Source organism: Ursus maritimus, unplaced genomic scaffold (genome assembly GCF_017311325.1).
Source record: "Ursus maritimus isolate PB19 unplaced genomic scaffold, ASM1731132v1 scaffold_29, whole genome shotgun sequence".
Lineage (NCBI taxonomy): Eukaryota > Metazoa > Chordata > Mammalia > Carnivora > Ursidae > Ursus > Ursus maritimus.
This window is the reverse complement of record NW_024425452.1, coordinates 24,137,319-24,160,271: the sequence shown is the minus strand read 5'-3', so window position 1 is coordinate 24,160,271 and position 22,953 is coordinate 24,137,319. Positions and strand designations below refer to the sequence as shown.

Below are 22,953 nucleotides of genomic sequence, written 5' to 3'. Positions count from 1 at the left end.
CTTCTCTAAGCCTTAGGTCTGTCCCTCTTGCACCCTAGTCATCTTTGCTATTTCTCTTTCATTAAATTCCTTTGAAGTGGTGGATTATTTTTTCTGTCTTTGAAAATTCCTTCTGGCTAGCGGATTTCAGAAGTGCAAGTGCTTTACACTTTTCCCTCCTCTTTTGAATTAATACTGTACTCCACATTTTTTCTTTCCATTTTTGGGGACCGACTACTGTGTTGTTTTATATTACATTTTCATTTCAGAACTGTTTGAAAATGGAACTCATGCCATGCACGTGAATATTTTGCCTCCTCTTAGCTGATTTAATCAGCATGGATACCATTATTCATGCAATTGCATGAATAATTTATTTCACTGTTGTAAAAGTTTAATAAAAGTTTTCTTGTCTTTATCAAATTCCATGTTACCCTTTGTTCATTTTATAGCAGCAACATAATCAGAATATAAAGCAGCTTATATCAAAAAGCAGCGAATGGCATGGACTACATTAAAACTCTTGTGTATGTTTTATTGCCATTTTATCTATGATTAAATTAGAGTTTATACATGGAGAAAATATAGTAGCAATATAGATCCAAGTATGGCCAACATTAACCCATCAGTGCCACTTATAGATTGGAAAAAAATTGGAATTACATTATTACAACTGAGAGGCCCAGCCTCATTTGTACCATTTAACAGAACACACGATTCTAGTCCATGTATATGTGTGAGTATGTGTGTGATTTTCCACTCACTCACTGTGTAATACTATATTAATGATGAATTCCTAATGCAGGATGATTATTATTTCTTACATAGAGGCACTAGAAACAAATATTAGTTCACAGTTAATTTTTCTGTTAGACTCCCAAAATGGCTACTTTCACCCTGTGAAATTACTCTATAGGTTAAAAGTATGTCAATATTTACATATCTTCCTTTAATGCTAGCATGGCAGACTTCATGAACAAGACCCATCAATATTTATATCTACATGCTAGTAAAGTCATATTATTATTAAACTATGGATGTTGAAATTGCAATTATGCTCTTTTCATGTGGTTAGGTGCAAAATTCTTGAAAGTTATAAATAAATTCAAGGCTGCTATGAAAAATCCTAAAAGGCATTTATCTGATAAAGGATGAAAGCATATATAACTACAAAGAAAAAAAGGTTGGTCACAGTCCAGAAAACACTCATTTGCTGACACAAGTCCACAATCTCTTATCTTAAATTCCTGGAGCCAGGATGTGTTTTAGAAATCAGAATTTGAGGGATTCTAGAAAGGTGATACAATACATATACACCATATCATGTAACATCACCTGGGGAGCCTAGAGCAGCACCCTACAATAAAATGTTTAATATTTCCTAAGCCAAACTTATAAATGTTCATTCTGTGTAGGTTAATTAATGACTATAAATGCTTTCATGTCAGTTCAGATCAGGTTTTCTTGTCAAATCAGTTCAGATCAGGTCAAGTTTGCTGCAAATTAGCCACTTTGGCTTTTTCAGATTGTGGATTTGTGTCTACATATTAACGAACATTTAGAAGCATCAGCATGGTCTAGGTACTGTGCTAGATGTTGTACCTAAAATTAAACATGACAAAGTCACTTCTCCCAAAAAGTATACAGTCTAATTGATGAGACACTTAAGAAATATTTACATGTTTGCATTGGATGATAAGGAAAAAAAGAAAAAGAGCATCTAGATGAAAATGAGGAATCAGGGAAAGTTCTTAAAGAAGTTTCCATCTCTAATCTAATAAATACTTTTCAAGAATAAACATATATAAATACTTTAAACATTTCCAGAAAAACTGTACTCCTATACTTGTTTTAGGAACAAAGCCATAAACATAGTATACAATTCTAACCCCCTAAAATTATGGGTAAACTTTTATCAGATTACGCCACAGTAAGAAACAACTTCTAGATTTCTATGGTTTACAACAAAAATTGTTTATTTCTTATTCGTGTTACATATATATTGTTCTATGTGTCTTCTTTATTCTCGGATATAGGCTGAAAGATCAGTCATTACCTGGGATATTGCTACTCTTACAGCAGGGGGAAGAGAATAATACCTGGGTGGCTCAGTCAGTTAACCACCTGGCTCTTGATTTTGGCTCAGGTCCTAATCTCAGGGTTGAGGGATAGAGCCCCGCATTGGGCTCGGCCCTCAGTGAGAAGTCTGCTTGGGATTCTCTCTCTCCCTCTCCCTCTGCCCCTACCCCAGCTCTCTTTCTCTCTCTCACATAAATAAATACATCTTAAAAAAAAAAGAAGAATGGCACTACCACGCAATGGCTCTCAGTGCATCTTCCCAGAACTGGCATGTGACATTGCTATTCATATTTAACTGGCCAAAGGAAGTTACATGGTAAAACCTGATATCAGGGAACCATAATCTTCCCACAGGGATGGTTCATAGTAGTGCCCCATAAGGATCAGGTAGGAAATTTTGATATTAATGCAACCTACCACACTTGGCTTCTTTATTCTATGGTCCATGTCCTTCTTTGACAAGGTGCCCTATCTCTTTGAGTCAGTAGCAAGGTCTGTCTCTATATTTGAACAAGTGGTAAATCAATTTTCTCAAGTAGTGTGAAGACCATTCCCATCAAATGAGAAATGTGTCTCATGTAGCAGTCTGGCATGATAGAGATTGACGAATAGATGAAGACTATAAGAATTAGGAGCTTTAGTATATATATTAGTAAACAATAAATAACTGGGCCCTTGGCAATGGGCAGAAAGGTCTATCACCATTAGGTAATAGGTCAACAGCAACAACAACAGCAAAAACAAAAAAAGAGACCAAATATTTGTGATACAATTTCAATAATTTAACTAAAAACTAAATACTTCTGCATATAGCTATTTCAAATATCTTCTTTAAGAAATGAAATGCACTGTGATCACTTAGAAAAATTAAAGCTAGAAAATTCATACACATATTTGATAACATAGAAACATTTGTTTCTAATTGTGTCTCCACTAAATAAGGAGCATAAAGTAAAATGCACAGATGTAATATAGAGGATTAATTATCTATTTGCAAAATCAATACATGATAATTTAAAGTAATGCCATTTTGCCTGTAGAATATACAATGATCTTTGAAAGAATTAGGAACAGCTTTACAAAAGATAATAAAACTAGTACACACATTGTTCTCATTTGTGTAAATACAATATCTCATTTTAGTCTTCCTATGATCACAGAAGTATAAGAAATTGTAGAGGTCCCAGAAAAGAAGCAGAAAAAATGATTAATGAAATCAGAATGTCTATGTATATAAAATATTACATATTAGATATACTAATATATGCAATACATTAAAGGGTTATTCAGTCTGAGGCTATATAGAAAGATTATATTCATGTACTTATGAGGAAGGCTATCTATAAGATATATTTTTTAAAAATCTTGCTTCAGAACAGGAATAGAAGAAATGGAATTTAGTTGAATCAAAAGATTTAAGATCATGAGGAAGCAGTAGTCACATTCATATGTATATGATAAAAGTAATTTCCAAAAATAATTATTTGAATATTACTTGAAATTAAATAATTTAATAATTTAATTTATGTGATTGTGATTAAGTTTACTTATTCCTCTTGATTAATACATGATGAATAATACCAATTCTGGTTCTTGTTGGCAAACATCAAAAATAACTGACTAATTAAAGCAGAAAAGGAATTTATTATAAGGATATAGGTGCTTCTGGTTAGGATGTAGAAAATCAGGAGACCGCTTCTCCCACTCTAACAAAGAAAACAAGGCAGACAAATTATAAAAATATGGTTTTGGTTTTTTTCCACTAGAGAGCTGAAGATAAAAAGAAATATAAATGGATTGAATTCCCAAAAGGTAAGAACCTTTCCTAGGAGAGAAGAAACCCAAATCCATGGGCACAGGAGGAGGAGCAAACTCACTGTAGACAGAAGTAAGGAGAAACAAGCCACAATTTTACTAAACGCTTTATAGCCTCATGTGGCTATCATGAAGGAGGTCCTTGAGAGTGTGCTCAATCCCAATTTTATCAGAGCTTTCACTGAATACATGTATGGCCAGCTGAAGGATGGAAGCCGAGCAGAGGACGGGGAGAGATTACTGTACTTGAAGCCTTACAGAGTGCATACAGTCATGCTCTAAATCCTGTGGACAGGGAAAGAAGATACAGAGATTCCTGAAAAGCGGATCAAGTACATAACAACTGAAACCTGGGTGAATGACTGGAGAGCTGAGAAACATCATCTCCTAAGTCCTTCATGGCTCTTACCTGAGTGCAAGGCAGTAGCATGCCAAGAGCTAAAAGCACAGCAGCAATGCAGAAATAGAGCTCATGAAGCTCAGAAAGTCAGAAGCCTGGCTGGAGAGAGCCAAGAGAACACCATAGGAACCAAAAAAATCTGGGTGGCATGGCTACTGGGCTGTAAGACATAAAGAATTATACTACTGCTCAGATAAACTAGTCCCAATTCTTCTCATAAAACATTCGAAACCTGTGGTGAACTACTGATCTAACAAAAGCTATCACAAGCCTCAGAGCCAGCTCAACTACAAATTAGGCTGCTTCAGCTTCATCACATGCAGCCTATCACAGGCATGACGTTTCTTTTTCTTCAGTAAATAATATTTACAGTACTTTTACACACAATTTCTGGCATAAAATTAAAAATCCTGTGGTATGTAAACAAGCAGGGTGATGTCATCCATCAAAACAATAAATAGTCAATAGAAGTAAACGCAAATGTGACCAAAATGTTGGAATTAGAAAATAAAAAATTTAATATAAATATTTTTTACAATTTATTTATTTATTTATTTATTTATTTATTTATTTATTTTTGAGAGAGAGAGAGAGTACAGAGGGAGGGGAAGAGAGCACAGAGGGAGAGGGAGAAGCAGGCTCCCCACTGAGCAGAGAGTCCAATGCGGGGCTCAATCCCAGGACCCTGGGATCCTGAGTCAAAGGCAGAAGCTTAACTGACTGAGGAACCCAGGCACCCCTATAAATATATTTTTAAAACTGGTGGAAAAAGTGGTCAACATATGGATACAATGGGGAACTTCATTTCAGTAGAGGACTAGAAACTTTTTTGAAAAAGAGGAAATTCTAGGATTTAAAAATAAAATATCATAAACGTAGAATTCATTCAATTTGTGTATGTTACAGTAGCCTAGAAAAAGCAGAAGAAAGGATAAGTGAATTCAGAGTCAAATTAATTGAAATTATCCAAACTAAAATAAAAGGAGGAAAAAAAATTAAAGAACTGAGAAAAGCATCTAAAACCTGTGATCAAATGTACCGTATTGGATTCCAAGAAGTAGAATAGGAAGAAAATGTACCCAAAGAAATATTTGAGGAGATGAATGCCAAGAAATGTCCAAAATTTATGAAAGATCTCAACTCACAAATCCCAGACAAAAAAAAAAATGTAGTAGATCTCAAATAGGATAAATACAAAGTCAAACATCCAAAAACCAAATATAAATATAAAAGCAGATACCTGACCTCTACCCCCATCCCGACACACAAACATATGCTACATTCAGGGGGAAAAGAAACCCAATAATACTTACGTCAGACTTCTCATCAGAATCAATAATGACAATGGCATGACATCTTTAAAATGCTGAAGGAAAAAGATAAGCAATTTCAAGAGAGTGTAGTGCAAATTATTTATGTAAGTATTAAGACTCCTCTATTTTATTGGTTCTAAAATAGTCTTTCTCAAGCTTCACTAGGCAAGCCCTGTTCTTGGTTATGTAGGATTTAATATACCATGCAGCATATCCATCCCAATGATAACTTTCAAAATCCTATAGACCATTCAAATCCCATTTCAATTTTTGAGAATAAGTTTAAGTTTAAAATAATTAAATAAGACTACTCTTGAGGGGACGGTGGGAAGATGGTGGAGGAGTAGGGGACCCTATTTCAACTGGTCGCCTGAATTTAGCTGGATATCTACCTAACCATTCTGAACACCCACGAAATCAGCCTCATGTAAGAATACATATCTGGATCTCTACAAGCAGAAAATCTCTGGTGGTCCTGAGGTATGAAGGGCAGAGCCATGATTCTGCAGGCAGATATTGGAAGATAAACAGAAGGGGGAGGGAGCCACCATAACCTGGTGCCGGGAAGGTGATATAACACGGGAGTACAAAAGCATCCCATGCTGGGGACCAGGCACAGATTCCCAGACCTGTAGCGGTGGGAAAAGGACTTTAGTACAGCCCCCAGACAGGATCCAGAAGCTGTGAGTGGATGTGTGCAAACTGGGGGTGGCTCGCAGTTTTAGAAGCACAAAGGGCAGAGACACGCTAGGCCCTGGAATCAACCTCTGGGACAGTTGCAGGGGGCCTACCACCAGGGAGGCTGCGGTTTTTAGCAGCACAGACAGAAATGGAGACTGTGTGTCTTGGAGAGCTCAGTGAAGAGCAGACTATGATTTCTCTGCTCTGGGTCAGAGGACTGCGTGCGGTCATTTCTGCTCTGACTCTCAAAAGAGATGCGGAAAACCGCCAGAGAACAAAAGCTCAAAAAACCGGTTTCCACTGAGCATACCCCATTGACAGAGGGCAGAGCAACTCTGCCCAAGCAAGGGTTGCCTGAGTAACAGTGCGGCAGGCCCCTCCCCCAGAAGACAGGCTGGAAGAAGAATAAGAGGACAACAGCCCTAAGGTCCCTATAAAACGGGTGCACCTTGTTTGGGTTGTGGTTAATACTTTGGACTCTGTACATTCCCTCAACCACCCCTCAACAGACTGACCAAGGGAGGAACCCTCAACAAAGAAAAGAATCAGAGACTATGGCCTCTGCCACAGACCTAATGGATATGGATATAAGCAAGATGTCAGAGATAAACTTCAGAGTAGCAACTATGAAGTTGATTTCTGGGCTTGAGAAAAATATTAGCAATAATATAGAATCTCAAAGGGCAGAAATGAGATGTAATCAGGCCAAACTTAAAAATGCTAGGAATGAGATGCAGTCTAAACTGGATACCCTAACAGCCAGGGTAAACGAGGCAGAAGACTTAATTAGTGAGCTAAAAGATAAGATGATAGAAAAGAAGGAAGCCTAGAAGGACTGGGACAAACAGCTTGAAGTCCAAGAGATCAGACTGAGAGAGATTAATGACACCATGAATTGTTCCAGTGTCAGAATTATTGGGATCCCTGAGAGGGTAGAGAGAGAGGTCTAGAAGATATATTTAATCAAACCATAGCTGAGAACTTCCCTAATCTGGGGAAGGAAATAAGATTTCATGTCCAAGAGGCAGAGAGGAACTCCTCCCAAGATCGATAACACAGATCAATGCCCCCACATATAATAATAATACAACCTGCAAATCCTAAGATTTGCACCCGTTTTATAGGGACCAAGGAAGCAATCCTGAAAGCAGCTAGGGGGAAGTGATTTCTTATATACAGAGGAAGGAACATCAGAATAATGTCAGACCCGTCCACAGAGACCTGGCAAGCCAGAAAGGGCTGGCAAGACATATTCAGGGTACTAAATGAGAAGAACATGCAGCCGAGGAAACTTTATCCAGCAAGGCTGTCATTCAGATGGAGAAACAAGGAGCTTCCAGGACTGGCAGAAACTGAAAGACTATGTGACCACCAAGCTGGCCCTGCAAGAAATATTAAAGGGGGTTCTATAAAAGAAGAAAGACCCCAGGGGTAATATAGACCAGAAATTTACAAGACAATCTATAGAAACAGGGACTTCATAGGCACATGATGGCATTAAAATCATATCTTTCAATAGTAAGTCTCAATGTGAATGGCCTAAATGCTCCCATGAAATGGCACAGGGTTGCAGATTGGATAAAAAGACACCACCCAAGCATATGCTGTCTATAAGAGACTCATTTTGGATCTAAAGATATATCTAAACTGAAAGTGAGGGGATGGAGAGCCATTTTTCATGCCAATGGACCTCCAAAGAAAGAGGTAGCAATTCTCATATCAGACAAGTTAGATCTTAAGCTAAAGACTGTAGTAAGAGATACAGAAAGACACATGTCATTCTTAAAGAGTCTATCCAACAAGAAGATCTAACAATTGTAAATATCTATGCCCACAACATGGGAACAGCCAACTACATAAGCCAAGTGTTAACCAAAATAAAGAATCATACTGATAATAATACTTTAATAGTAGGAGACCTCTAACACTCCACTCTCAGCAACAGACAGATCATCTAAGCAGAAGATCAACAAAGAAACAAGAACTTTGAATGACACATCAGACCAGATGGACTTCATAGATATATATAGAACATTCCACCCTTAAAAAACAGAATATTCATTCTTCTCGAATGCACACAGAGCTTTCTCCAAAATATACCACATACTGAGTCAAAATCAGGTCTCAACCAATACCAAAAGACTGAAATTATTCCCTGCATATTTTCAGACCACGATGCCTTGAAATTAGAATTAAATCACAAGAAAAATTTTGGAAGGAATTCAAACACTTGGAAGCTAAAGACTACCCTGCTAAAGAATGTTTGGGTCAACCAGGAAATTAAAGAAGAACTTAAACAACTCATGGAAGCCAATGAAATCGAAAACACATCAGGCCAAAACCTATGGGATACTGCAAAGGCAGTACTAAGGGGGAATACATAGCCATCCAAGCCTCACTCAAAAAAGTAGAAAAATCCCGAATGCACAAGCTAACCTTGCACCTAAAGGAACTGGAGAAAGAACAGCAAATAAAACCTAAAACAAGCAGGAGAAGATAAATAATAAAGATTAGAGCAGAGATTAATGAAACAGAAATCAGAAAAACAGTAGAGCAGATCAATGAAACTAGAAACTGGTTCTTTGAAAGAATTAATAAGATTGATAAACCACTGGCCAGAATTTTCTGAAAGAAAAGAGAAAGACCCAAATTAATCAAATTATGAATGAAAGGGGAGAGATCACAACTAACACCAAGGAAATAGAAACAATTATTAGAAATTATTATCAGCAACTATATGCCATAAATTAAGCAACCTGGAAGAAATGGATTTCTTCCTAGAAACTTATAAACTACCAAGACAGAAACAGGAAGAACTTGACAATCTGAATAGACCACTAACTGTAACGAAATTGAAGCAGAAAAAAAAAAAACCTCCCAAAAACCAAGAGTCCAGGGCCAAATGGATTCCCAGGGGAATTCTACCAAACATTTAAAAAAGAAATAATACCTATTCTTCTGAAGCTGTTTCAAAAAGTAGAAACAGAAGGAAAACTTCCAAACTCATTCTATGAGTTCAGTTTTACCTTGATCCCAAAACCAGGCAAACACCCCATCAAAAAGGAGAATTATAAACCAATTTCCCTGATGAATATGGATGTCAAAATACTCAACAAGATCCTAACCAATAGGATCCAACAGTACATTAAAAGGATTATCCATCATGACCAGGTGGGATTTATTCCTGGGATGCAAGGGTGGTTCAACATTCCCAAATCAATCAACGTAATAGAACACATTAATAAAAGAAAGGACAAGAACCATATGATCCTCTCAACTGATGCAGAAAAAAGCATTTGACAAAATACAGCATCCTTTCCTTATTAAAACCCTTCAGAGTGTGGGAACAGAGGGAACATTTCTCAATTTCAAAAAAATCCTCTATGAAAAGCCCACAGCGAATGTCATTATCAATGGGGAAAAGCTGAGAGCTTTCCCCTTAAGATCAGGAACACAACAAGGATGCCCACTCTCACCACTATTATTCAACATAGTACTAGAAGTTCTAGTCTCAGCAATCAGACAACAAAAAGAATTAAAAGATATTCAAATTGGCAAAGAAGTCAAACTCTCTCTTCACAGATGACATGATACTTTATGTGGAAAACCCAAAAGACTCCACCCCCAAATTACTAGAACTCATACAGCAATTCAGTAATGTGGCAGGATACAAAATCAATGCAGAGAAATCAGTTGCTTTTCTATATACTAACAATGTAACTGTAGAAAGAGAAATTAAGGTATCAATTCCATTTACAATAGCACCAAAAACCATAAGATATCTTTCGTGGTAAAGAGGTAAATGATCTATACTCTAGAAACTACAGAACACTTATGGAAGAAATTGAGGAAGACACAAAAAGATGGAAAAACATTCCATGCTCATGGAATGGAAGAATAACCGTTGATAAAATGTCTATGCTGCCCAGAGCAATCTACACTTTCAACTCCATCCCTATCAAAATACCATTGGCATTTTTCAAAGAGCTGGAACAAACAATCCTAAAATTTGTATTGAACCAGAAAAGACCCTGAATCACCAAGGGAATGTTGAAAAAGAAAAACAAAGCTTGGGGCATCACGTTGACTGATTTCATGCTATATTACAAGGCTGTGATCACCAAGACAGCATGGTATTGGCATAAAACAGACACATAGACCAATGGAACAGAATAGAGTCCCCAGAAATGGACCCTCAACTCTATGATCAACTAATCTTTGACAAATCAGGAAAAAATAGCCAACAGAAAAAAGACAGTCTCTTCAGTAAATGGTGCTGGGAAAATTGGACAGCTATATACAGAAGAATGAAACTCAACCATTCTCTTACAACATCATACACAAAGATAAACTCTAAATGGATGAAAGATCTCAATGTGAGACAGGAATCCATCAAAATCCTAGAGAACATGGGCAGTAACCTCTTTAACATTGTCCACAGCAACTTCTTTCATGACATGTTTCCAAAGGGAAGGGAAACAAAAGCAATAATGAATTTTTGGGACTTCATCAAGATAAAAAGCTCCTGCACAGCAAAGGAAACAGTCAACAAAACTGAGAGGCAACCCACGGAATGGGAGAAGATATTTGCAAATGACATTACACATAAAGGGCTGGTATCTAAGATCTATAAAGAACTTCTCAAACTCAACACTCAAAAAACAAATAATCCAGTCAAAAAATGGGCAGAAGACATAAACAGACACTTCTCCAAAGAAGACATACAATGGCTAACAGACACATGAAGAACTGTTTATCATTAGCCATCAGGGAAATTCAAATCAAAACTACATTGAGATACTGCCTTATATCCAAAAATTAACAAGGCAGGAAACAAACATTGGAGAGGATGTGAGAAAGGGGAACCCTCTTACACTGTTGGTGAGAATGCAAGCTGGTACAGCCACTTTGGAAAACAGTATGAAGTTTCCTCAAAAAGTTAAAATAGAGCTACCCTATGACCCAGCAATTGTACTACTGGGTATTTACCCCAAAGATACAGATGTAGTGAAAAGAAGGGGCACATGCCCCCCAGTGTTCATAGCAGCAACGTCCACAATAGCCAAACTGTGGAAGGAGCTGAGATGCCCTTCGATAGATGACTGGATAAAGAAGATGTGGTTCATATATACAATGGAATATTACTCAGCCATCAGCAAGGATGAATACCCACCATTTGCATCGAAATGGATGGAACTGGAGGGTATTACACTAAGTGAAATAAGCCAAGCAGAGAAACACTATTATATGGTTTCACTCATATGTGAAACACAAGGAATAGCACTGAGGAAATTAGGGAAGGAAGGGAAAACTGAAGGGCGTAAATTCAGAGGGGGAGACAAACCATGAGAGACCATGGACTCCGGGAAACAATCTGAGGGTTTCAGAGGGGAGAGGGTCGGGGATGGGGTAGCCTGGTGGTAGGTATTAAGGAGGCCACGTGTTGTAATGAGCACTGGGTGTTATACTCAAATAATGAATCACGGAACACTACATCAAAAACTAATGATGTATTATATGGTGACTAACATAACTTGATAAAAAAAGAAAAAAGTAATTAAATAAGCACCCATTCAACAGAAACAAATCACAGAGATACCACCTAAATAAATAAAATGTATATTTAATTTGTTTCAGTAAAAAATAAAAATAGAATCCCATTACCTATATATAGCTTGTTTTCAGTTGTAAAAACTCATAGGGGTGTTTATGTAGAAATTACTTTCATGAATATGAGGCAATTTTCTTCTTCTTTCCTTTGACATACATGAATTAGAATAGAAAATCATACATCATTAAGCTAAAATCGCATATAATTTTCTTTTTTCTTGCTGGGAGAATAGGTGTGAAACAGCAGCTCACCCTCCAGCATTGTACTAGTTTAGGTAACACTAGCTACAGTAACAGATAAACCACCAGATCTTAGTGGTGCAACACAAGTTTATTCCTCACTCACCTAACAGTCCATATAAACATCTCTAGTCTGACAGCAACGCAGAAACTCAGCCTCCTTCCATCTCGTGGTTCTTCAACATGACTTTCAGGGCTCATCTGGAAACCAAGAAGAGAACCAAAAATGTTGTGTAAGGCAATCAAATCCAATCTAAAGAAAAATGGGTTATCACTTTTTTGTTTCTTTAGCCACTATGCAATAAACTAATAGTGGACATTAATCACTAGGGCTCTAAAATTAGATAAATTGAAAAACAATTCATGATTACTGGTAGCATATTCATGAGTGAGTTTACTCTTTGTCCATAAAAATTGCCTCTGCCATTTTGCCTTGATGAAAAATATACAGCTATACTAAATAACTGATGTTATTTTTCTCTTGTCATTTTCAAATGCAGAAAAACTAAGATTCTCTATTTAAATTAATTTTTATGGTCTTCTGTGAAAATAGTTCTTTTCTGCTGAATTTAAATGTCTTCTTTACTTTAAGGATTCCACTTGACATTTATGGCTCAAAATGTGATATACTCCATGACATATGTAACTTGAATTTATTTCATCTTATAGTGGCTCCCTCACAGTCAACTTACTCAGGTAAGTTCATCTGGACTGAGTGCTTATGATTTTAATTACAAAGTAAACAGATACCATTATATCATCACATAAAAATATATAATGGAGATATTTGGTCAAGAGAGTACAATAAGTTCATGCTCTGATACCCCTCTGCTCCAAATACACGTCAATAATATGTTTAATAAAGTTGTTTTAAAGAAAGCCAAAAAGTATCGCCTAGTTTTAAAAATATGATAAACAATTCTGTGGTTAAGAAATACAAAGCAGGATAGGCTGGTGATGGGTATTAAGGAGGGCACGTATTGCATGGAGCACTGGGTGTTATACGCAAACAATGAATCATAGAACACTACATCAAAAACTAATGATGTACTGTATGGTGACTAACATAACATAATAAAAAATTAAAAAAAAAAAGAAATACAAAGCAAAAATACAAAGAGGTAAGCAGAATAAGCTGTAGGCCTGGGGACTTCCTAGTTTAGAAGCAGACAACATTGAATAGGAGTTTGCTCCCTAATGGTATCAAGGATTTGAACTAGGCATCGAATGAAACTAGTGGCTATGGTGGGTCTGCCTTCTTCTCTGACAAAGGAGGCTCAAAACATAATACTACTGACCTTCAAGAAATACAATTCTAAGGAAGACAGCCCTCCAGATGAAATTAGTATTGTAAAACAGTCTAACAAAGACTTTTAAAAAGTATGTTTAAGATGATCAAAAGAAAAAAAATAAAGACCTGTCATTTGCTTAAAGCAGGAGTCTGCAAACTAACTTTTGTAAAGTGCCAGTTAGTAAATATTTTTTGGCTTTAAAGGCCATGCTGTCTCTTTTGTTACTACTCAACTCTGCTGCTATAGCAGAAAAGTAGACATACATGATATGTAAATTAATGGGAATGACTATTTCAATAAAACTTTATTTATATAAATAACAGTGAACCAGATATGGACTATGAAACATAGTTGCATATACTTCACTTAAAGAAATATGAAATTATCAAACAAGACAGGTAGAAATGTAATAGGCATTGGTATGTATGCAAAAGAAATAAACAACTAGAAATCTTGAAATAAAAAAATATGATCATTGGTATAAAACAATGTTCAAAAAGAAGAATTGATAAATTGTTTTTTTAAAAAAAGCAAAAAAATTACATACTTAAAACCCATTAAGGTTTATGTAAAATTTGGGTAAAAGAGTAAAATATTATATAAATTTGAGAACTTGTTAAGAAAATAAGTATAATTAAGTAGGTACGTTAAAAACATGTTTAATAATAATCATTAAAATAATAAGAGTATGTTTTATAGCTTCCAACCCAGCAGAGGGGGATAAAAGTTAAAGAGTCAATTGGACCATACACAAACATCTTACTTTATCTAGACACATGAAAGCATTGCATTTCCCTGCCCATTTGAATTCAGATATGTCCAAGGAACTTCTTTTGGTCAATGACATGGGAGTGGGAGTGGCCTGTGTCACCTGTAGACGGCAGCGTAAGACCCAAGTGGATGTTTGGCATATTCTCCTTTCTCTTCTTCTCTTAGGAAGCATGTATTGAGATGAAGCCTGCATCAGTTTGGGTTTCTGAGTGACTAAATAAGACAACCCCCTGTGATCATGTAGAATGAGTGAGAAATAACCTTGATTTGAAACCACCAAAAGTTTAGGCTTTGTTATTCCAGTACACCAAGCTTTTCCTGACAGGTAGGCTCTAGCAGTCAAATTGAAACGATGAAAGGGGAAAATTAAAGAAAGAAGGCTGGCAAACAGAAAACAATGCAATCATAGGACTAAATATATTATAAATCATGATAAAGGTTAAGTAGATTAAATCTGTCCATTTAAAGATTTGTTGGAATAGATTAAAAATTATATGCTTTTTAAAAACACATTTTAAAAAACACACACATACACCGAGCATTAGTTCAAATTTTCCAAGAAACAGACACTAAGACAGGATTAAATGTGTAGGAAATTTATTGGAGAAAATGTCTGTGAGGACAAAAGGGGAAGGTGGGAATGAGATGGGAGCCTTCGGACTGTGACGTAGATCTGAACCCTGTGAAGGACAGAGGAAAGGAAGGATGGAGTAGGAAGAGTCTTGGATTGCAGTGCAGTTCCAATAAATTTTTTGACACTCTAATCTGGAGTCCTTGAATCAAAGTCACCTGGTTGAGGACTCTGCATGTCCCAGAAATGGGCCTGCATTAGTTCTCTTGATATGCTCAGTCTTTGAGGAAAGTGTGGCCTCATCATGAATATGGTATTGAATCCAGAAGACCAGAAGCTGGGGTACCTAGTCAATTATGCTTCCTCATTAGGAAATCTGAGACATGCATTTTTATGGCTACTATAAGCAGTTATATACAGATGGGAAATTTCTATTAAGCTAAACCTAAAACAAAAGAAAGCAGCATAAGAATAGTTATATCAGACAAAATAGTTAGCAGCTAAAAGCATTTAAAGGAATAAAGAAGGAAAGTAATAATAAAAAGAGTCTGTGGTGGCTTTGTACTTGTCAATCCAGCTAAATTGGAACTAGGCTCCCAGAATTCCTTTTCCTGCATATTTCCAGATTAGGGTTGGCCTCAATAGAAATTTGCATAACATTTGGAACTCAGAAGTTAAAGTAATAGCTACTTTTGTGCTCTGCAGCTCAGCTGTTGCAGTGCCTGGGCAGCCCCCGTGCCCAGAGCTCCTCTGACTCCTGCTAGGTCTCCTCCTAAAGGTTCTTCAACTGCTGCATCTTTATACACAGTTCTGCGGCAAAGGGCACTAGCTTCTCCTACAGGTCACCTGCATCATCAAAGGTCAAGACTAAGTCAGTGAAATACAAACACAGGTTCCAGTTTGTCCACCAGGTTTCTAGATTGTCCTCACTGGTTCCGTTTTTTTCTTGCTCTTCCAACTTCATGCCCATTTTCCTTCTTAGATGTTCCCCTACTACCATCAAGTTCAGCACCAAATAAGTAGCATAGACAGTTTAACCAGAGTCCACAACTACATATGGTCAAACCCCTGTACTAAATCCCTCCCTCAACATTATTTATAGTGGTTCTGACTCTCTGATTATGCCCTAAATGATAGAGAAGAATTACCAAAAATAATAGGACCATTAAAAATTACAAGGAGATCTCAGAGTTCTGGGGAAGCTGGCAGAGTAGGAGGACCCTAAGCTTAACTCCTCACATGGATACAACTAGATAACAGCCACATCAGTGTAAATAACCCAGAAATAACCTGAAGACTGGCAGGACAGAACCTTCACAGCTAAACGTAAAGAAGAGGTCACATCAACAAGGATAGGAAGGGCAGAGATACTATCAGGAGCTAAAGAGACCCATGGGACTATCCACAGGAGGGAGGGATGCTGTGGATCCCAAGAGAGGAAAGAAACAGATCCTCACACCAGGCACCCGAGCCATGGGGAACCGTCATAGGGAAGATGAATCCCCGCAATATTTGGCTTTGAAAACCAGAGGTGCATAATTTCCTGAGTTCTTACAATCAGTGGGGCTTAACACCTGGAACTTTAAAAATCAGCAGGCTTTGTTCTGGAAGAGCCTGAAGGACAAGAGGAAACTGAGTCTCTACCTTTAAAGAGAGAGCACAACAAATATCCCTGCTGAGATACAACATAGAAGCAGCAGTTTGAAAAACACATGGCATATATAGGAAGATTTATTTACTAATCTCAGAGCATGTGCTGGAGGGGCAGGGATAGTGGAGAGACTTCTCCAGGAACAAAGGAGCTGGTGGGCATCAATTCTCTCCCCCAACTCCCCTACCCTTGACACAAGGATACCTGCAGGAACCAGCACAGTGCCAACACTCTCAAAGTAACTTGCTAAAACCCTGCACCCAACCCTGCATTCTCCTGCAGACCTACCCCCTCCAATATGCCCTTGGCCAGAGCCCATTCAGACTAGTGCCACAAGCCTGGCAGTGTGCAAGCAGCCCCAACAAGTACCAACACCACTCCAAAGTGACTTCTTCCCTGGGAAGAGGGGAAGATAACCACACACACCAGTCCAACTGCAGCCTCAGCAGTGGGCTGGAAGCAAACATCTGATCTGACTATAGGCTCCACCCACCAGTAAAAGCTTCTCAGGGTACAAGACAGAAAAGCACCCTGCAATTCAGTGCCATTGCATGTCTGGAAAATACCTGATCTGACTCAACTCAGGTGCAAGGCAGCCCCAGACTGGCCCACTAACAACACAGGAACCAAATCCTGCCCACAACAGGCAAGGACAGCCACTGCAGATGAGTGGACCACAGGCAAAAGCAACTCAGCCACAACAGTAGGGTGCATGCAACGCACATAGGAGAGACTCCCGAAATGCCAGATTCTGGTGAATAGGGGACATTGCAACGCAGGGCACTATAGGACCTCTTCTTCATGAGGCCATTACTTTCAAGAGCTGGTGACATAGCTGACTTTTAAAACACATAGAAACATATAAAAACAGACAAAATAAGAAGACACGGTAATATGTCCCAAATGAAAGCATGGGGGAAAAAAAATCAAAGTAAGAGACCTAAATAAAACAGAGATAAATAATATGCCTGATAGAGAATTTAAAGTAATGGTCATAAAGATACTCACTGGACTTGAAAAAAAAGTGAAGGACTTCAGTGAGACCCTTAATAAAGAGATAGAAAACAAAAAAGAACCAATCAGAAATGAAGACTTCAATAACTGAAATTAAAAATAAACTAGATGGAGGGATGCCTAGGTGTCTCAGTCAGTTAAGCATCTGACTTTGGTTTCAGCTCAGGTCATGATCTCATAGGACATGAGATCAAGCCCTGCATCAGGCCCTGCGCTCAGCTTGGAGTCTACTTGAGATTCTCTGTCTCTGCCCCTCCCCCCATTCTTTCTCTCTTCCTCCCTCTTTCTCAGATAAATAAATAAATAAAATCTTTAAAAAAAAACATTAAAAAACTAAACTAGATGGAATAAATAGCAGACTAGAGGAAGCAGAAGAATGGGTCAGTGACCTGGAGGACAGAGTAGTGGAAAGTAATCAAGCTCAATAGGACAGAGAAAAAAAATAACAAAAAATTTAAGTAGACAGCAACACCATCAAGCATAATAAAATTCACATAATAGGGATCCCAGAGGAGGAGAGAGAAAAGAGGACAGAAAAAGTATTTGAAGAAATAATAGATGAAACTTCCCAAATCTGGTGAAGAAAACAGAAATCTAGATCAAGGAGGCACAGAGAGCCCCCAACAAAATCAACCCAAGAACGTAAACCCCAAGGCACATAGTAATTAAAATGGTAAAAAGTAGTAATAAGGAGAGAATTTTAAAAGCAGCAGGAGAAACCAGTTACATATAAGGGACACCTCATAATGTTTTTCAGGAGAAAGTTTGCAGGTCAGAAGGGAATGGCATGATATACTCAAATACTGAAAGAAAAAACCTGCAGCCAAGAATACTCTTTCCAGCAAGGGTATCATTCAGAATAAAAGAAGACACAGGAATTTCCCAGACAAACAAAAGTTAAAGGAGTTCATCACCACTAAACCAGTCCTACAAAAAATGTTAAAGGAGACTTTTTGAGAGGAAAGACCATAAATAGGAGTAAGAAAAGTAGGAAGCACAAAAGCAGTAAAAATAAGTATATCTATAAAAATCAGTCAAGATTTCACAAAAAAAGGATGTAAAGTATGATACCATATACCTAAAATATGGGGGCGAGGGAAAGAAGAGTAAAGAAGGGGTTCAAACTGAAGGGACCATCAACCTAATATAGACTGCTATATGCCTAAGATGTCATATACAAACCTAATGGTAACCACAAATCAAAAACCAGTAATATATATGCAAAAAATAGGACAGGAATCCAAGTATATCACTGAAGAAAGCCAGCAAACCATGACAGAAGAGAGGAAAAAAAGAAAGGAACAGAGAAAAATGACAAAAATGATCATAAAACAAGTAACAAATGGCAATGAATACATATCTATCAATAATTACTTTGAATGTAAATGGAATACACCAATCAACAGAAGGATAAAGAAGCAAGACCCATCTATATGCTGCCTACAAGAGATTCATTTCAGGGGGCGCCTGGGTGGCACAGCGGTTAACCGTCTGCCTTCGGCTCAGGGCGTGATCCCGGCGTTATGGGATCGAGCCCCACATCAGGCTCCTCCGCTATGAGCCTGCTTCTTCCTCTCCCACTCCCCCTGCTTGTGTTCCCTCTCTCTCTGGCTGTCTCTATCTCTGTCGAATAAATAAATAAAATCTTTAAAAAAAAAAGAGATTCATTTCAGACCTAAAGACACATGCAGATTGAAAGTGGGGGAATTTATCATGTAAATGGAAGTGAAAAGAAAGACAGAGTAGAAATATTTATATCAGACAAAATATACTTAAAAAAAGACTAAGAAGAAACAAAAAAAAGACACTATATAATCATAAAGGGAACAATCCAACAAGAATACAGAAATAGAGAAGACATAAAGATTGCCAGTGGACATACGAAAAGATGATCAACATCACTCATCATCAGAGAAATACAAATCAAAACCACAATGAGATACCACCTCACACCTGTCAGGATGGCTAAAATCAACAACACAAGAAACAACAGGTGTTGACAAGGATGTGGAGAAAGGGGAACCCTCTTGCACTGTTGGTAAGAATGCAAACTGGTGTAGCCACTATGGAAAACAGTACGGAGGTTCCTCAGAAATTTAAAAATAGAACTATCCTATGATCCAGCAATTACACTACTGGTATTTACCCAAAGAATACAAAAATACTAATTCAAAGGAATGGTACCCTGATGTTTATAGCAGCATTATCTACAATAACCAAATTATGAAAACAGCCCAGTGTCCATAAACTGATGAATGGATAAGGAATATGTGGTATAGATATACAATGGAATATTACTCAGCCATAAAAAAGAATGGAATCTTGCCATTTTCAACCACATGGATGGAGCTGAAGAGTATAATGCTAAGTGAAATAAGTCAGTCAGAGAAAGACAAATACCATATGATTTCACTCATGTGTACAATTTGACAAACAAAACAAATGAGCAAAGGGAAAAAAAGAAAACAGAGAGAGAGAGAGGCAAACCAGGAAACAGACTCTTCACCATAGAGATCAAATTGATAGTTATCAGAGGGGAAGTAGGGAGGGCTGGGTTAAACAGGTGATGGAGATTAAGGAGTGCATTTGCTATCATGAGCAATGGGTGTTGTATGGAAGCATTGAATCACTATATTGTATACCTGAAACTAATATTATCCTGCATGTTAACTTACTGAAATTTGAATAAAAACTTTTTAAAAAGAAGACAAAACAATTGAAAATATTTATGCACCCAATACGGGAGCACCCAAATAAATAAAGCATCTAATAACAAACATAAAAGAAGTAAATGAGAGTAATACAATAATAGTAAGGGATTTTAACACCTTACTTACATCAATTGATAGACCAAACAAAAAAATCAATAAGGAAACAGTGGCTTGAATGACACATTGGACTAGATGGATCTAACAAACATATTTAGGCCATTCTATCCTAAAACAGCAAAATATACTTCTTTTGAAGTGCAAACAGAACATTCTCCAAAATAGATCAAATATTAGGCCACCAAACAAGTCTTAACAAATTCAAAAAGACTGAAGGGATACGAGGCATCTTTTCCAACCACATTGCTATGAAACTAGAAATCAAGCACAAGATAATATTTGAAAGAATGTAAATAACATGCTACTAAATAATGAATGTTTAGTGGAGGTTAAATAACATGCCACTAAACAATGAATGAGTCAATCAAAAAATCAAGAGGAAGTTAAAAAAAACACATGGAGAAGAATGAAAATGAAAACACAATGGTCCAAAATCTCTGGGATGCAGCAAAAGCTGTTCTAAGAGGGAAGTTTATAGCAATGGAGGTCTACCTCAAGAAGCAAGAAAAATCTCAAATAAACAATCTAACCTTACATCTAAAGAAGTTAGAAAAAGAAGAACAAACAAAACCCCAAACCAGTACAAGGAAGAAAATAATAAAGATTAGAGCAGAATGAACAAAATAGAAACTAAAAGAATAATGAAACATATCAATGAAACCAGGAGCTGGTTCATTGAAAATATCAACAAAATTGATAAACCTTTAGCCAGATTCATCAAAAACTAGAGAGAAGACTCAAACAAAATCAGAATTGAAAGAGGAGAAACAGTAACCAACACCACAGAAATACAAAAGATTATAAGAGAATATTATGAAAAATTCTATGCCAATAAATTGGATAACCTAAAAGAAATGGATAAATTTCTAGAAACATCTAATCTCCCAAAACTTAATCAGAAAGAAACAGAAAACTTGAGCAAACTGATTACCAGCAATGAAACTGAATCGATAATCAAAAAAGTCCCAAAAAACCAACAGTCCAGGACCAGATAGCTTCACAGATGAATTCTACCAAACATTTAAAGAAAAGTTAATACCTATTCTACTTCAAATATTCCAAATATAAAAGCAGAAGGAAAGCTTCCAAATTTATCCTATGAGGCCAGCATTACTCTGATACCAAAACCAGATAAAGATACTACATAAAGAAGAAAACTACAGGCCAGTATCTCTCATGAACATAGATTAAAAAAGTCCTCAAAAAATACTAGCAAACTGAACCCAACACACATTAAAAAACTCATTCACCATAATCAAGTCAGATTTATTTTTGAGATGCAAGTGGTTAATATTCATAAATCAATCAATGTGATAGATACATCACATCAATAAGAGAAAGGATAAAAACCATGATTATTTCAATAGATGCAGAAAAAGTATGTGACAAAGCATACCGATTCATGATAAAAGCCCTCATAAAGTGGATTTAGAAGGAACATACCTCAACATAATAAAGGCCATATATGAAAAACCCACAGCTAACATCATACTCAATGGGGAAAAACTGAGAACTTTTCCTCTAAGGGCAGGAACAAGACACAGATGTCTACTCTCACCACACTTATTCAACATAGTACTGGAAGTCCTTGCCACAGCAACCAGACAATAGAAAGGGAAAAAAAAGGCATCTAAATTGGCAAAGAAGTAAACATTTCAATGTTCGCAGATGACATGAAAGTCTATATAGAAAACTCTGAAGACTCCACCAAAAAACTACTCAACCAGATAAATGAATTTAGTAATGTCACAGGATACAAAATTAATATGTAGAAATCCACTGAATTTCTATGTACTAATATGAAGTAGCAGAAAGAGAAGTTAAGAAAACAATCTCATTTACAATTGCATCAAAAATAATAAAATACCTAGTAATAAATTAACCCAAGGAGGTGAAAGACCTGTACTCTGAAAACTATAAAATATTATGAGAGAAACTGAAGATGACACCAAGAAATGGAAAGGCATTCCATACTCATGGATTGGAAGAATAAACATTGCTAACATATCCATACCACCCAAAACACTCTTCACATTAAATGGAATCCCTATCAAAATACAAACATAATTTTTCATAGAACTAGAACAAATAATCCTAAAATTTGCATGGAACCACAAAAGACTTCAAATAGACAAATGATCTTAAAAAAACAACAAAACTGGAGGTACCACAATCCCAGATTTCATGAGGTAAATACTACTGAGCTATAGTAATCAAAACAGTACTGGTACAAAAACAGACACATAAATCAATGGCATAGAATAGAGAGCCCAGAAATAACCCCATGATTACATGGTCAATTAATTTTTGACAAAGGAGGCAAGAATATGCAATGGGAAAAAGGCAGTCTCTTCAACAAAGGGTGCTGGGAGAAGTGGGCAGCTACATGCAAAAAAAAAAAAAGAAAGGAAAAGAAAAGAAAAGAAAAGAAAGAAAGAAAGAAAGAAAGAAAGAAAGAAAGAAAGAAAGAAAGAAAGAAAAAAGAAAAGAAAAAAGAAACTAGATCACATTCTTACACCACACATATAAATAAACTCAAAATGGATTAAGGACCTAAATGTGAGACCTGAAACCCTAAAAATCCTAGAAGGTAGCATAGGCAGTAATTTCTCTGAAATTGGTCACAGCAACATTTTCCTAGATATGTTTCCTGAAGCAAGGAAGACAAAGCAAATATAAACTACTGGGACTATGTTAAAATAAAAAGCT

At 36.8% G+C, this 22,953-nt stretch overlaps 1 protein-coding gene across 3 annotated transcripts in view; it reads right to left on the bottom strand.

Moving 5' to 3' along the window:
- LOC103657472 overlaps positions 1–22,953 on the bottom strand; it is a 242,340-nt gene that overhangs the window by 187,603 nt on the left and 31,784 nt on the right. For 2 of the 3 annotated variants that reach the window (XM_040643615.1, XM_008684902.2), the window contains one exon: positions 12,224–12,318. In XM_040643615.1, coding sequence (XP_040499549.1) covers positions 12,224–12,318 — 95 coding nt within the window. Of the gene's footprint in view, positions 1–5,599; positions 5,640–12,223; positions 12,319–22,953 lie in introns of those variants that run through there. The other variant, XR_005838346.1, reaches the window with a different exon arrangement.